Raw genomic sequence first — 13405 nt, forward strand, 5'->3', positions numbered from 1 at the left:
TACATGTTTGCCAGAAGACAAAATAAGTTAAATTTATCCTGATCTTCAAATTCAAAAAGTTTTCACCCCCTGGTTCCTAATGCATCGTGTTTCCTTCTGAAGCATCAGTGAGTGTTTGAACCTTCTGTAATAGTTGCATATGAGTCCCTCAGTTGTCCTCAGTGTAAAAAGATGGGTCTCAAAATCATACAGTCATTGTTGGAAAGGGTTCAAACACACAAAAATGCTGAAAAACCAAAGAATTTGTTGGACCTGAACAACTGCGGGCAGTTTAACTGTTCTGGACAAACAAAGGACTCACTTAAAAACAAACAAAAAACAGCTTTGGCTCATTCAGGTAACAACACAGTATTAAGAATCAAGTGTATGTAAACTTTTAAACAGGGTCATTTTTAGAAATTCAACTATTATTTTCTTGTGTGGACTATATGTAAACATCTTTTATGTGAAATATATTATTCAGGTCAGTCCTAAATAAAAACTAACATGCATTTTGTAAAAATAATTAACATTTTACAGATTCTGCAAGGTGTATGTAAACTTTTGACCTCAACTGTATATGCAATATGCCATATGCTCCTGTACGAATTTATTCGATTCTTAATAAAAATGTCTTTACACCTCGGCATATGTAGTGCACGGCATACTTACAAACTGTTTTAGATGAAGATCCTGGTTCATTAGAGCGCCGTCACGTGACCTGTTGCTACGGTGACCAGTAACGCGCCGCAGGGCACATGACGCTTGGAACGGTGAGTGAGTTGTGTGAGTTTTGTTTATCTAATAAAACCGCCTTTAATTAACCGAACAAAGCGGTATAAAAATGATTTAAATCTAAAAACCAGACTTGCTTGCTAATTCGTTGTCTGAACTAGTCGCTGTTTTGTAGTTCTGCAGTAAATAATTAATGAGTGCGTGGAATTCATATTAGCATAAGCTCATTCACTCTTATGTAATGTTTTCTTTAATTAACGTTACTTGTTTACACAGATACGTTCGGAATGTATGATAAGAATGTATGAATCTGTTTAAAGCACAAGTTTGTGTTCCAAACACACTAACTAGGCTTCTGGAAATTGTGGTTAGTGAGCAGTGATGCCTACAAGGATAGAGGAGCTAGCGTTGCCCAAACCAAACCTCCTCAAGTTCCCTGACAGGTGGGTTACTGCGGCACTTTATCATAACATACGATTCCTAACAGCCTATAAATAAACACAGGGGTGTGTCCTATATACAGTATAGGACCCTATATTTATATACGACATCCTGGTGCCAGTTTGTCCAATGACATACTTTTACTTCAGATATCAATTTTTAGTTTTTTGTAAATTAAATAAAATGTAATATTTTTTGGTGTAGGGTAATTCCATGCAAACGTCAGCCTTAATATGAAAAAATAACGTTTTTACCAAAGGGTTTTACTATACTGATAGCACAGATGTCAAATTTTTTATTTTTAGTGCTTGATTATCTATAGTCTGGTAAGTGCTATTTTCAGGCTTGTCACATTCATAACAGTACATATTCCTCAAAAATGGACACATCATAATTAAAATAAAGTAACAATTATATGTTCAGTGGAGAGCCATCGTTTCAGTATTTGTTGGGTATTATTGCCTCTGGTTTGTGCATTTTAATTTGCAAAAATCCTACAAAGTATTTCTAAAAAACGTCCTTTTTTTGACACATGCATAATGCATGATTATTTCCCTTTTAACATATAAAACCTGTGCATAAACGGATATTTTTCTGATGTTTAGACTCTATCAACAAGGGTTTATTAAAATATAAACAGATGGTTTGCTATATTAGTAACACATACATTTTCTAAGCATTTATATGTCACACCTATAACGCTGGATTCGCCCTGTAACTTACAATGCATAAAAATATGCTATACTGCAGTAATGAGAGTCATATTTCAGAACATCTTTAGAGAAATATCAGTAGCACTTTATTTTACAGTCCTGTTCCTCATGTACACCCTATGTAATTATTATAGCAATTACAATAACTGGGTACTAACCCTAACCCTACCCTATGTAGTTACCTTATATTTTCAGTACTTTCTTAGGTAAGTACACGTACTGTAAAATAAAGTGCAACTGAAATATCTCACACATATGTGCAATGTCTCATACAGAGCATGCATGTCTTTCTTGTAAAAGTAAATCATACTCTGCTTTGAAAAGTGACTTGAAAATACATTTTAAAATTCAGTTAAGACAAGATAGAAGGATGTATATCTGTGGCAACATCCTCTACAGAGGACAAAACTGAACTGCTGTGTTCCAGAAAAATAAAGACTACCATTCTCTCAAACATAACCTCTGTTACTGTTTGACCTAGTTTTTTTTAAATAAACTGGCATATTTGCCCACAAGGGGGCTCTGTGACTCATTCAAACAGTAGATAACTTGGGCATCCTCTTGTGAATCATCCATGCTTTAACTTTAACTTTTCATTTCTGTGCAGTAACACTGACCCCAATAATGCTTTTGTATATTTGTGATGAAATACAGCAGTTCTGTGTGTTCAAACCACCCGTTTATCTTTGTGCATTGATGCAATAATCACTTTGTGTCTTTTTTATATATTTACAGGCGCTCAGTATACTGGCTTGATGAGCTACCAACCAGGTCAAAGAACACAACTACTGCCTTTGGTATGAGAATCACTTCATTTACTGAGTGCCTTTAATGTTATTATCTTTGTTTCCGTCCATTTAACAAGTTTCAGTTCAGAGCAGTCAAATCTGGCCACTGTTTATTGAAATTGTCTTCACAGAATTGACTCCTCGTTTGGAGCAGCTCGCCCAGAGCAAACAATCAAACCGTTTCCTTGAGGAGAGCAGGTAAGTAATGAGATTTCAATTAAAACTGCTTAATATAAAGCTATAGTTCTTAAAGGAAAAGTTCGCTCAAAAATGAAAATTGTACCGATACAATATACTCATGCTCAAGCCATCCAAGATGTAAATGAGTTTGTTTGAAACATAGCATTACATCGCTTCCTCACAAATGGATGCTCTGCAGTGAATGGGTGCCGTCAGAATGAGAGTCCAAAAAGCAGATAAAAACAAAACAATAATCCACAAGTAATCCACATCACTCCAGTTCATCAATTAACATCATGTGAAGTGAAAAGCTTCAAAATCCATCAAGGCATTTTAACTTTGAATCATCACTTCTGGTTAAAATACAAGTCCATAATCCACAATTTTGCTTCCTCTATCAACATCAAAATCCACCCACAATTTTTTTTTTAAACTGTTTGGGACTGTTTTTCACTTGTAAATTGTTTGATCGTTGTTAAACAACTTTTTATTAAAATGCATTTATGATGGATTTGTTTTTTTACAAACACACAGCTTTTCACTTCTCAAGATGTTAAAGGGGTCATCGGATGCCCATTTTCCACAAGTTGATATGATTCTTTAGGGTCTTAATGAAACGTTTATAATATACTTTGGTTAAACATTCTCAATACTACTGTAAATCAACGCCCTTTTTACCTTGTCAAAATGAGCCCTGCAAAAATCAACCCATTCTGATGGATTGATCCTTTAAATGCAGCTGAGCTCTGCTCGACCCGCCCCTCTCTTCTCTCTGTGGAGTGACGAGCTGCGCTCGGAGAGATTGTTTACTTTAGCCACGTTTAGCCGCGAAAGATGCTAACTAGCACGTTATTAGGAAAGGTGATTGCAGACATTCATTAAAAAAACGATTATAAACACTTCTGCTGTAGGTGAAGCTGGATCACGAATGATTTGCACAAACGTAGACGCATTTATGTAGATCGGTAGGCGCATTCCCTTCACAAACAAACGTAATCCACTGCATCTTCAGCAGCTCAGATGTCGGGAGTAAATGACGACCACTATGTTCATTATTCATCATCCAGCAACACAACACCTCAATCGCTCAATCAGAGATATTCTTGTCTAACTTACATCCCTGCTCCAGCATCGAAACAATGGAGGTCGGACTGTTACAGCTGATCTGAGGTAAGACGCTCATGTCAATCAACTATCGAGGGAGCGGCCTCTGTTGGTGTGACGCCACATTGACAGGCATCTGAGAATGGCTCAATTTGAAAAAGGGGATATTATTTTTACAGATTAATTAAAAACCACTGCATGGATTTTAATCATAACAGGGTAGATTTGTACACACACTGCCAACAAACATTAATGTTCAAACAACATGTAAAAGTGAACTTTGCATCCGTTGACCCCTTTAATTGATGGACTGGAGTGGTGTGGATTACTTGTAGATTATTGTGATGTTTTTATCAGCTGTTTGATCTCTCATTCTGACAGCAACCATTCACTGCGGAGAATCTATTGGTGAGCAGGTAATGCAATGCTGAATTTCCACGCAGGACTGTACAGGTATTTTATAGCCAGTTAACACTGCTCAGCCTAGACGATAAGAGTTAAATTTATATTCATTCCATTTCATCCTCGTTAAAACACACAGACAGTAATTTCACTTCCACAGCATCCCATATTGCACATCTCATAAGTTCTGTATCCATTTAGAGAATCACAAAGCAGCACAACAACTGACGTCTTCATGCAATAACGGGTCTCCCGGGCCTACTGTTCTCACTGTCCTCATGGCTCCCATCAAATGCTAAACTCAAAAAGTCTCAAAGCTCATCGTACGGCTTTAATTGGCTGTGGTCCTCACTGATGATGCCGTCCGTAATTAGTCAATATGAAAATATGAATCTGGCTCTCTCAGGTGTCATCTAGTTGATCTGAAGTAAAGAAAGAAGCTGAAAGCTAATAAATCATGACACAATCCACAGCAATACTAGTTTTATTTATTTAGAAAAATAGCATGTGAAACAGAAAATAATAATGCAACAACCATTTTTTTTCCCCAGTTAAGTGCACTGCCTTGCATTCTTCATAGTGTGCTGTGATCCTACATTGCACATTTGGCAATTGCAGTAGGTCACCAGGGATTTTTTTGCATACAGAGAATTTGCATGCACAGTATGCTGCAGAAATAGCATTATGTCAGTATGCTATTCTGAACACGGCTCATATGTCTGTCCTTACAGAAGGTCACCGGAGTGGATGGTTAGTGCAGCAGCGCTAAAAGCACGTCCTTCTGAAAGAGTGTGTTCACTGGCACTGCCTCGTATGCCAGCTGATGGATGGCAGCCTGATCGCCCTCTGCTGGCCACTGTAAGTAAATTGACTACCTTTTACAATGCCAAAATGAATTTGTGATCCATCTTGCACTCTTAATAAAAGTTCTTCACGGGTTCTTTAACCCTGTTAAACATGATATATGAAAAACAGCGAGAAAAATACATATAGATTTTTTTAAGGTTTTTTAAAGAGTTCTTTTCTGCTCACCAAGCTTGCATTTATGTTTTCTATTTGAATATATTTTCGAATGTAAATTATTCCTGTGATTTCAAAGCTGAATTTTTAGCATGATTTTCTGCCCAAAAAACATTTATTATTATTATTATTATGTTGAAAACAGCTGAGTAGATTTTTTCAGGTTTCTTTAATGAATAGAAAGTTCAGAAGAACAGCCTTTATCTGAAATAGAAGTCTTTTGTAACATTCCAAATGTCTTTATCATCACATTTGATTGAATTAAAGCATCCTTGCTAAATAAAAGTATTAATTTCTTTCATTTCTTCAAAAAAATAAAAAAATGAATGATACTGACTTCAGGCTTTTGAAGTGTAGGCCGTAGTGTATAATGTTACACAAGCTTTTTTATTTCAGATAAATGCTGATCTTAGGATCTTTCTATTCATCAAAGAATTCTGAAAAAAATAACTCAATTGTTTTAAATATTGATGATGATGATAATAATAATAATAAATGTTTTTTGAATAGCAGATCAGCATGTTAGAATGATTTCTGAAGGATCATGTGACACTGAAGACTGGAGTAATGATGCTGAAAATTTAAATTTGATCACAAGAATAAATTACATTTTAAAATATATATATATATATTAAATAGTAACAATATTTTACAGTATTTCTACTTTTGCTGTATTTTGGATAAAATGAATACAGGCTTGGTGAGCAGATGGGAATTCTTTGAAAAGCATTAAAAATCTTTTGACTAGTAGTGTATATTTTTAAATTTAACAGTATATTGAATGAATATTTGATAATAAACCTTTTATTGCTCATATAGTGTAATAAAGTAAGAAAATGGAGGTCAAACTCGAGGAGGAATTAAACATCAGTTTTACTGAAAAATATGCAATTTAGTGCATTTGCTGATATTTAGATGAAATTCTGATAATTCTGTAAGACAGTATAACAGACTACTGACATAAAATGCATATAAATATCAGCTGTCACTCGTATTTCACAATATGTCACAGTAAGATAATATTTGAATGTGTCATTTTATTATCAAAGCTCTAAAGTTGCAAAACATAGAATGCAATGCAATGATGATTAACAGATGAGTGAATAAACTCTCATCAAAAGCCTTTTTATTATATCCGATACTCACATTTGAACATGATATTTTTTAAGTAAACCTAAGCTTCAGCTTAGTACATGTTCCTCTTGAAATATTAAGAATGAACAACTTCATTCCCAAGTCTATTTTGTAAAAATCAGTGAATATTTCACTGCAAAAAGATATGTGAACCACAACCTGAAATTAGAAATTTGTGTTTCAAATATGACACAACAGACTTTATAGAGTTAAAAATCTCTAACAGCATTTTAAAGAAGTTTTTGCATCTGAATTTTTGAGCTTGTGCTCATTTTAACATTATATTTTTTGTCAGGTTATAGACCCTTTCGCTAGATGTAAACAACACTGGTCCAGAAGCACTTCCTGTTTTTTTTATTTTTATTTCACATATACAAATACATCTTAAAGGTGCTAATGTAACATTTTCATCCAGTCAAATGTTATGTTGATTGTATTTTTTTGTGATGTTTGTGTAAAGTTAAAAAAAAAAAAGAAACAGGAAGTGTACCGGAACCAGTATGTTTACATCTGACCAGTATGTTTACATCTGACGAAACGGTCTATACTTTATACATCTGATGGACACAACACTTTATTTTTAATCATGCAATCTTCAGGTGTTAAAAACCCTACAAATATAAACACAAGGATTCAGGAAATATCTAATATTCTTTATTATGCATCATCATGTCTGTGATCTAATCTAAAGCACACAAGCTATTTTAAAACAGCAGGAGTTCAGCAAAGGACCCTCTTCTTATCAAGTGTGAAAAAACTATTTCCCCCTCGGCATCGATAACTGCACCCAAACACTTCCTGTAGCTACGCATGAGTGTTTCTCACCTCTGTGGAGGAAGTTCCTTTCCTTTTAGCAGAACTTCTTCAGCTCTGTGACATTTGGAGACTTTTTTTTACACCCAAAGACTGCGTAATTGAAACCTTAAAAGCCAAAGACAGAGCCAAGAAAACTCCCACCAATACCTTTAACCACCAGCATCTAAATACTACCACAGCAACCCGCAATCTGACAGCATGCAATGTTTACTTTCTCTAACCACTACATAAGCTTGCATGGTAAGAAGAAAGTAAGAAAAAAGCTTATCCTATGAGGCGTTAAAGTCATTTTTGAATAATTTTGCGATCTATAGCTAATAGAAAATGTAATGGGGAATGTATTATTTATTAAAAATGTCTAAATGATAAATAATGCATATAAATAGTCGTCTCAGGCAAACTCATAGCACTATACTACACTATTTCTAGTGTCTTTTCAGTGTGCAGGAGGTGTGTTTGAGCTAATGTTTTCCTAAGTCGCAAATTAGGTGTGAGGTGAACTAAGGGCTGTTAGCTATTTTTAAAAACTGGGGCAATCCCATTAATGTTTCCCAGCACACCTTCCAGTTTCAGTATGATATATTTTATAGACATTGGGGGGAAAATTATGTTCGTCAAGCCATTTCCTGCATCCTTTTATGCAATCATGTAGCTGGATACTAATGCATGCAAGTGCAAATGTTAAATGATATCTGCTATGAAAGTTATTTGTTAAGGCCTGGTATTCATATGCAGTCTTACCACATTCTTAGTGTGAAGATTCCTGTCACAAGGGAAGTGCATACTTTTAGCATGTGGTCGCCAGCGTTACTTGAAATGAAATAAACATGAATTCATATAAAATACGTTTTAAAAAGTTAACTTATTTCACCTAGTTGATGAGGGAATGTTTTTGCGTTTTTGGTTTAGTTTAAGTTGAAGTACTAAAATAACCAAAACTAGATCAGTGAAAACTGCTAAAAAAATGACTAAATATAAATATTAAAAAATGAATAAAAATAACAAAAACAGAGCAAAATTAATGAGAATTAAAACTAAAGTGATAACAGAATATACACTACCAGTTAAAGTTTTTGGACCATTTTAAAAGATTTTTAATGCTTCTTGTAAAGAAGTCTCTTCTGCTCACCTCACCAAGCCTGCATTTATTTGATCAAAAAAACTGCAAAATCAGTAATATTGTGATATATTTTTACTATTTAAAATAACTACTTTCTATTTGAATATGAGTTAAAATGTAATTTATTCTTGTGATACAAAGCTGAATTTTCAGCATCATTACTCCAGTCTTCAGTGTCACATGACCCTTCAGAAATCATTCTAATATGCTGATTTGCTGTTCAAAAAACATTATTTTTATTATCATCATCATTATCATCAATATTTCACTTAAAAAGGATGCTTTAAATTGATCAGAAGTGATGATAAAAACATTTAGAACATTAGAAAAGATTTCTATTTGAGATAAATGCTGTTCTTCTGAACTTTATATTAATCAAAGAAACCTGAAAAAAAATCTACTGTTTTCAATATAACAATAATAATAAATGTTTTTTGAGTAGAATATTAGAATGATTTCTGAAGGATCATGTGACTGGAGTAATGATGCAAAAAAATTCAGCTTTGAAATCACAGGAATAAATTGCATTTTAAAACATATTCAGATAGAAAGCAGTTATTTCAAATAGTAAAAACATTTCAAATTTGTACAGTTTTTGCTGTACTTTGGATCAAATAAATGCAGACTTGGTGAGCAGAAGAAACTGCTTTAAAAAGCATTAAAAATCTTACTGTCCAAAAACTTTTGATTGGTAGTGTATAAAAATTAAATCTAATTCAAAATATGAACATAATCTGCAATAGTATATATTATGCTATTAGGCCAGAAGCCAGACTGGTAATTTTGGGCTAAATCATACACCTGGTTTCTTAATTACTAGGTTTGTCGCTGTGCATTACAGTTTTAAAACATTGCATCAGACTGTTGTTTGGCCCTCGAGCACATTCTGCGAAACGTTCTTTTCAGTGCTAATTGCGTGACACGTGGCACATCTAGGTTCTTGTGGTCTTACAGTTAAGTGTTGCGGTTAAAACTGCCAAGCCGAGTACAAGAACTTGTCATCTGGCACAACCAAAGCGGGCAAAAACGCTGTTAACACAGTGCAGCGTTGATTCAAGCGCCCACGCTATCAGCATTCCCATCACACCCTCCTCACGCGTACTACAGCTGGCTTGTGAGTGCATATCACCACCGTTTTTATATTGTAAATGATCATCTACTGCATAAACAGGTCAGAAATTAAAAGGCTCAGTAATTTATTTTCTCTCTTCCGTCATTATTTTTCACTCTCAGCTCCTAAGCAGGTCCATGCACAGCACGCTCTCGCAAGGCCGGTTTCTTGGCCGGTTCCAGATTGTGTTCTGAAGGCCGTAGCCAGCGAGAGGCTGCAGAAACTGGCTCGACCCAAGACCCGTCAGGCCCTGTTTGAGGGGTATGACCCATACCGGGTCAGTCCTGCCGCTCGGGCCGCCACCGCGTCCCCCAGACTGCTGGAACTGTCTTTACCCTTACCACGCAAATGTAAAAGCCAATAAGCTATCATCCCACAATCTTTAGTGAAGTGCTTTCTGTACATTTTTATAATTCTCATATGCTCTTTGCATTTATTTGATTAAAATAAATTAAAAACAGTAATATTGTGAAATGTTATTACTGTATATTAGAACTGTTTTCTCTTTAAATATATTTTAAAATGTAATTTATTCCTGTGATGCAGTGCTGAATTTTTTAGCATCATTACTCCAGTCTTTAGTGTCACATGATCCTTCAGAAATCATTCTGATATGCTGATTTGGTGCTTAAGAAACTCCTCTCAGTATTATCAGTGTTGAAAACTATGATGGTGTTTTAGTGCCATGTTAAAAAATGAAAAAAATCTAAAATTAGGCAATTAAACATTTCAGCCTTAATTATCAAAACATTTAGAATTTATTTTCGGAATTTCAACTTTATTCTCGAAATATTTAGACTTTATTTTCATAATTTCAAATTTATTCTCGTAATTTCAATTTTATTCTCAAGATATTTAGACTTTATTCTCATAATTTCAACTTTATTCTCATAATTTTGACTTTATTCTCGCAATTTTTGTATTTTATTTTCGAAATATTTTAACCTTATTTTTTCAACATTTAGACTTTAATCTCATAATTTCGACTTTATTCTCGTAATTTTGACTTTATTCTCGCAATTTTTGTATTTTATTTTCGAAATATATTAACCTTATTTTTTCAACATTTAGACTTTAATCTCATAATTTCGACTTTATTTCCGTAATTTTGACTTTATTCTCATAATTTCGACTTTATTCTCATAATTTTGACTTTATTCTCGTAATTTTGACTTTATTCTCGTAATTTTTGTATTTTATTTTCGAAATATTTTAACCTTATTTTTTCAACATTTAGACTTTAATCTCATAATTTTGACTTTATTCTCATAATTTCGACTTTATTCTCAAGACATTTCGACTTTATTCTCATAATTTCGACTTTATTCTCGTAATTTTGACTTTATTCTTGCAATTTTTGTATTTTATTTTCGAAATATTTTAACCTTATTTTTTCAACATTTAGACTTTAATCTCATAATTTTGACTTTATTCTCATAATTTCGACTTTATTCTCAAGACATTTCGACTTTATTCTCATAATTTCGACTTTATTCTCGTAATTTTGACTTTATTCTTGCAATTTTTGTATTTTATTTTCGAAATATTTTAACCTTATTTTTTCAACATTTAGACTTTAATCTCATAATTTTGACTTTATTCTCATAATTTCGGCTTTATTCTCAAGACATTTCGACTTTATTCTCGTAATTTTGACTTTATTCTCAAGGCATTTCGACTTTATTCTCATAATTTCGACCATATTCTCGTAATTTTGACTTTATTCTCGCAATTTTTGTATTTTATTTTCGAAATATTTTAACCTTATTTTTTCAACATTTAGACTTTAATCTCATAATTTCGACTTTATTCTCGTAATTTTGACTTTATTCTCAAGACATTTCGACTTTATTCTCGTAATTTTGACTTTATTCTCATAATTTCGACTTTATTCTCGTAATTTTGACTTTATTCTCGCAATTTTTATTTTATTTTCGAAATATTTTAACCTTATTTTTTCAACATTTAGACTTTAATCTCATAATTTCGACTTTATTCTCGTAATTTTGACTTTATTCTCAAGACATTTCAACTTTATTCACATAATTTCGACTTTATTCTCAAAACATTTCGACTTTATTCACATAATTTCGACTGTATTCTCATAATTGACTTTATTCTCGCAATTTTTTTACTTTATTCTCAAAATATTTTAACTTTATTCTCAAAGCATTTTGACTTTAGTCACATAATTTTGACTTTATTCTCAAGACATTTAGACTTTATTCTCACAAATTTTTTACTTTATTCTTGAAATATTTTGTTTATTCTCAAAACATTTAGACTTTAATCTCGTAATGGTTTGTTGCTTCTAAAATAAGCATGTTTTGAGTTCTGAAAGTCAAAGTTGAAATTCAGGCTCTCATACTTACCATGCATTTCTAAAAAGTCATAAAACCATTGTGAAACACAATGCTTTGAATGCATTTCATGTCCACATCAAATGTATTCGTGTGTGGTAAATGAGATCTGTTCTCAACGACACGTTACTGCAGATCTGAAATTCCCCCTCAAGCCTTCAGGCTAGCATTGTGTTGAAGGTTATATTTACTGTTCACCGATAAAGATCACAGAATGAATGGCGAGCATCGGTGTTGTTTGTCTTTCAGCATTATTTAAAACCATAAATTATCTGTGTTTTGACTGTAATAGATTCAAAGCTTTGTAACATCCTATATCTATTTTTAATTACTACTAAACTTCAAATAAACCTTATTGTATTTGAAGAGCTGAGACTGCTTTGCATATCTCATAAGCTAAAAGCACCTAAGTTACAGCATGCTCATGTATTGTTTCTGTCTGCTGTGTGTGCAGTTCGACTAACTGGACTTCACAAAGTACCTGGTAAAATTCCAACAAGGATGAGTGTGTGATCAGGTGATACTGAAATCAGTCTTAATTCTTAATGAGCATTTTTTGTATTATTACAAATTGGAAAACACAGCAATGCAATATCAGTTTAACAAATGATTCATTATGGTATTTAGCAAACAACAAATGACTCATTTGAATGTATGTTCGTTTTGTCATCTTGAATTCTTCCCCATTAATTCTTCATCACGACTGAACTCACGAGAGATGTATTTGTGTTGAGCAATGAAGCAAGTGAGTAAATGCTCATTGTGAATCATGCAATATGTGCACTGGGATATAGAAATAATCATGTTACAATGGCTTTAAGGAAGCTGATATCTGAAATATATGCTTCCTCTGAGCCGTTGTGATCATTTAAACTCTGTTTATGACAGGCCAAGGGCTTCATACAGAAAACACAATGCGTTACTGTATGAATGACTGGTGAAACCTTGCACGGTTAAAGGAATAGTTCACCCAAAAAAGAATTTGCTTCCCCTCAGGCCATCGCAAGACAAAGATGAGTTTGTTTCTTCATGGGAATTTGGAGGAATTTAGTATTGCATCACTTGCTCACCAATGGATCCTCTGCAGTGAATGGGTGCCGTCAGAATGAGAGTCCAAACAGCTGATGAAAACATCACAATAATCCACAAGTAATCCACACCACTCCAGTCCATCAGTTAACACCTTGTGAAGTGAAAAGCTGCATGTTTGCAAGAAATCTATCAAGACATTTTAATGTTAAACTGCTGCTTGAAACTATAATATATACGCATACAAATAAACATGCCTTTAGTAAAACTATAATAAAGCTGTTTTGGACTTTTTTTGTTTGTAAACAGTGCTTGATTGGTGCATATTCCTCTCCTGATTCAGACAAAATAACTTATTCACTGGAGATAGTGGTTTATTATAGATACAGGAATGGTTTAAAGTTAAAGCCAACTTAATGATGGATTTGATTACTACAAACATGCATCTTTTCACTTCACAAGACATTAATTGA

At 33.4% G+C, this 13405-nt stretch overlaps 1 protein-coding gene across 1 annotated transcript; it reads left to right on the plus strand.

The window, feature by feature from the left end:
* Positions 1-718: 718 nt before the first annotated feature.
* theg (theg spermatid protein) lies at positions 719-10500 on the plus strand. The gene is made up of 7 exons (XM_051124591.1): positions 719-752; positions 1066-1157; positions 2604-2665; positions 2788-2854; positions 5074-5200; positions 9387-9546; positions 9666-10500. The coding sequence occupies exons 2-7, from the start codon at positions 1096-1098 to the stop codon at positions 9905-9907; spliced, it is 720 nt and encodes a 239-aa protein (XP_050980548.1). The 5' UTR covers positions 719-752; positions 1066-1095; the 3' UTR covers positions 9908-10500.
* The last annotated feature ends 2905 nt before the right edge of the window (positions 10501-13405 follow it).

This window comes from Labeo rohita, chromosome 2 (assembly GCF_022985175.1).
Source record: "Labeo rohita strain BAU-BD-2019 chromosome 2, IGBB_LRoh.1.0, whole genome shotgun sequence".
NCBI classification, from domain to species: Eukaryota; Metazoa; Chordata; class Actinopteri; order Cypriniformes; family Cyprinidae; genus Labeo; species Labeo rohita.

What these genes read in the sequence shown, in the direction of transcription:
- theg (XM_051124591.1), top strand. Translation starts at nt 1,096, where the DNA reads ATGCCTACAAGGATAGAGGAGCTAGCGTTGCCCAAACCAAACCTCCTC. An exon ending in CGTTTCCTTGAGGAGAGCAG is followed by an intron (nt 2,855 to 5,073) that starts GTAAGTAATGAG and finishes CTGTCCTTACAG; the next exon opens with AAGGTCACCGGAGTGGATGG. An exon ending in ATCGCCCTCTGCTGGCCACT is followed by an intron (nt 5,201 to 9,386) that starts GTAAGTAAATTG and finishes GTGGTCTTACAG; the next exon opens with TTAAGTGTTGCGGTTAAAAC.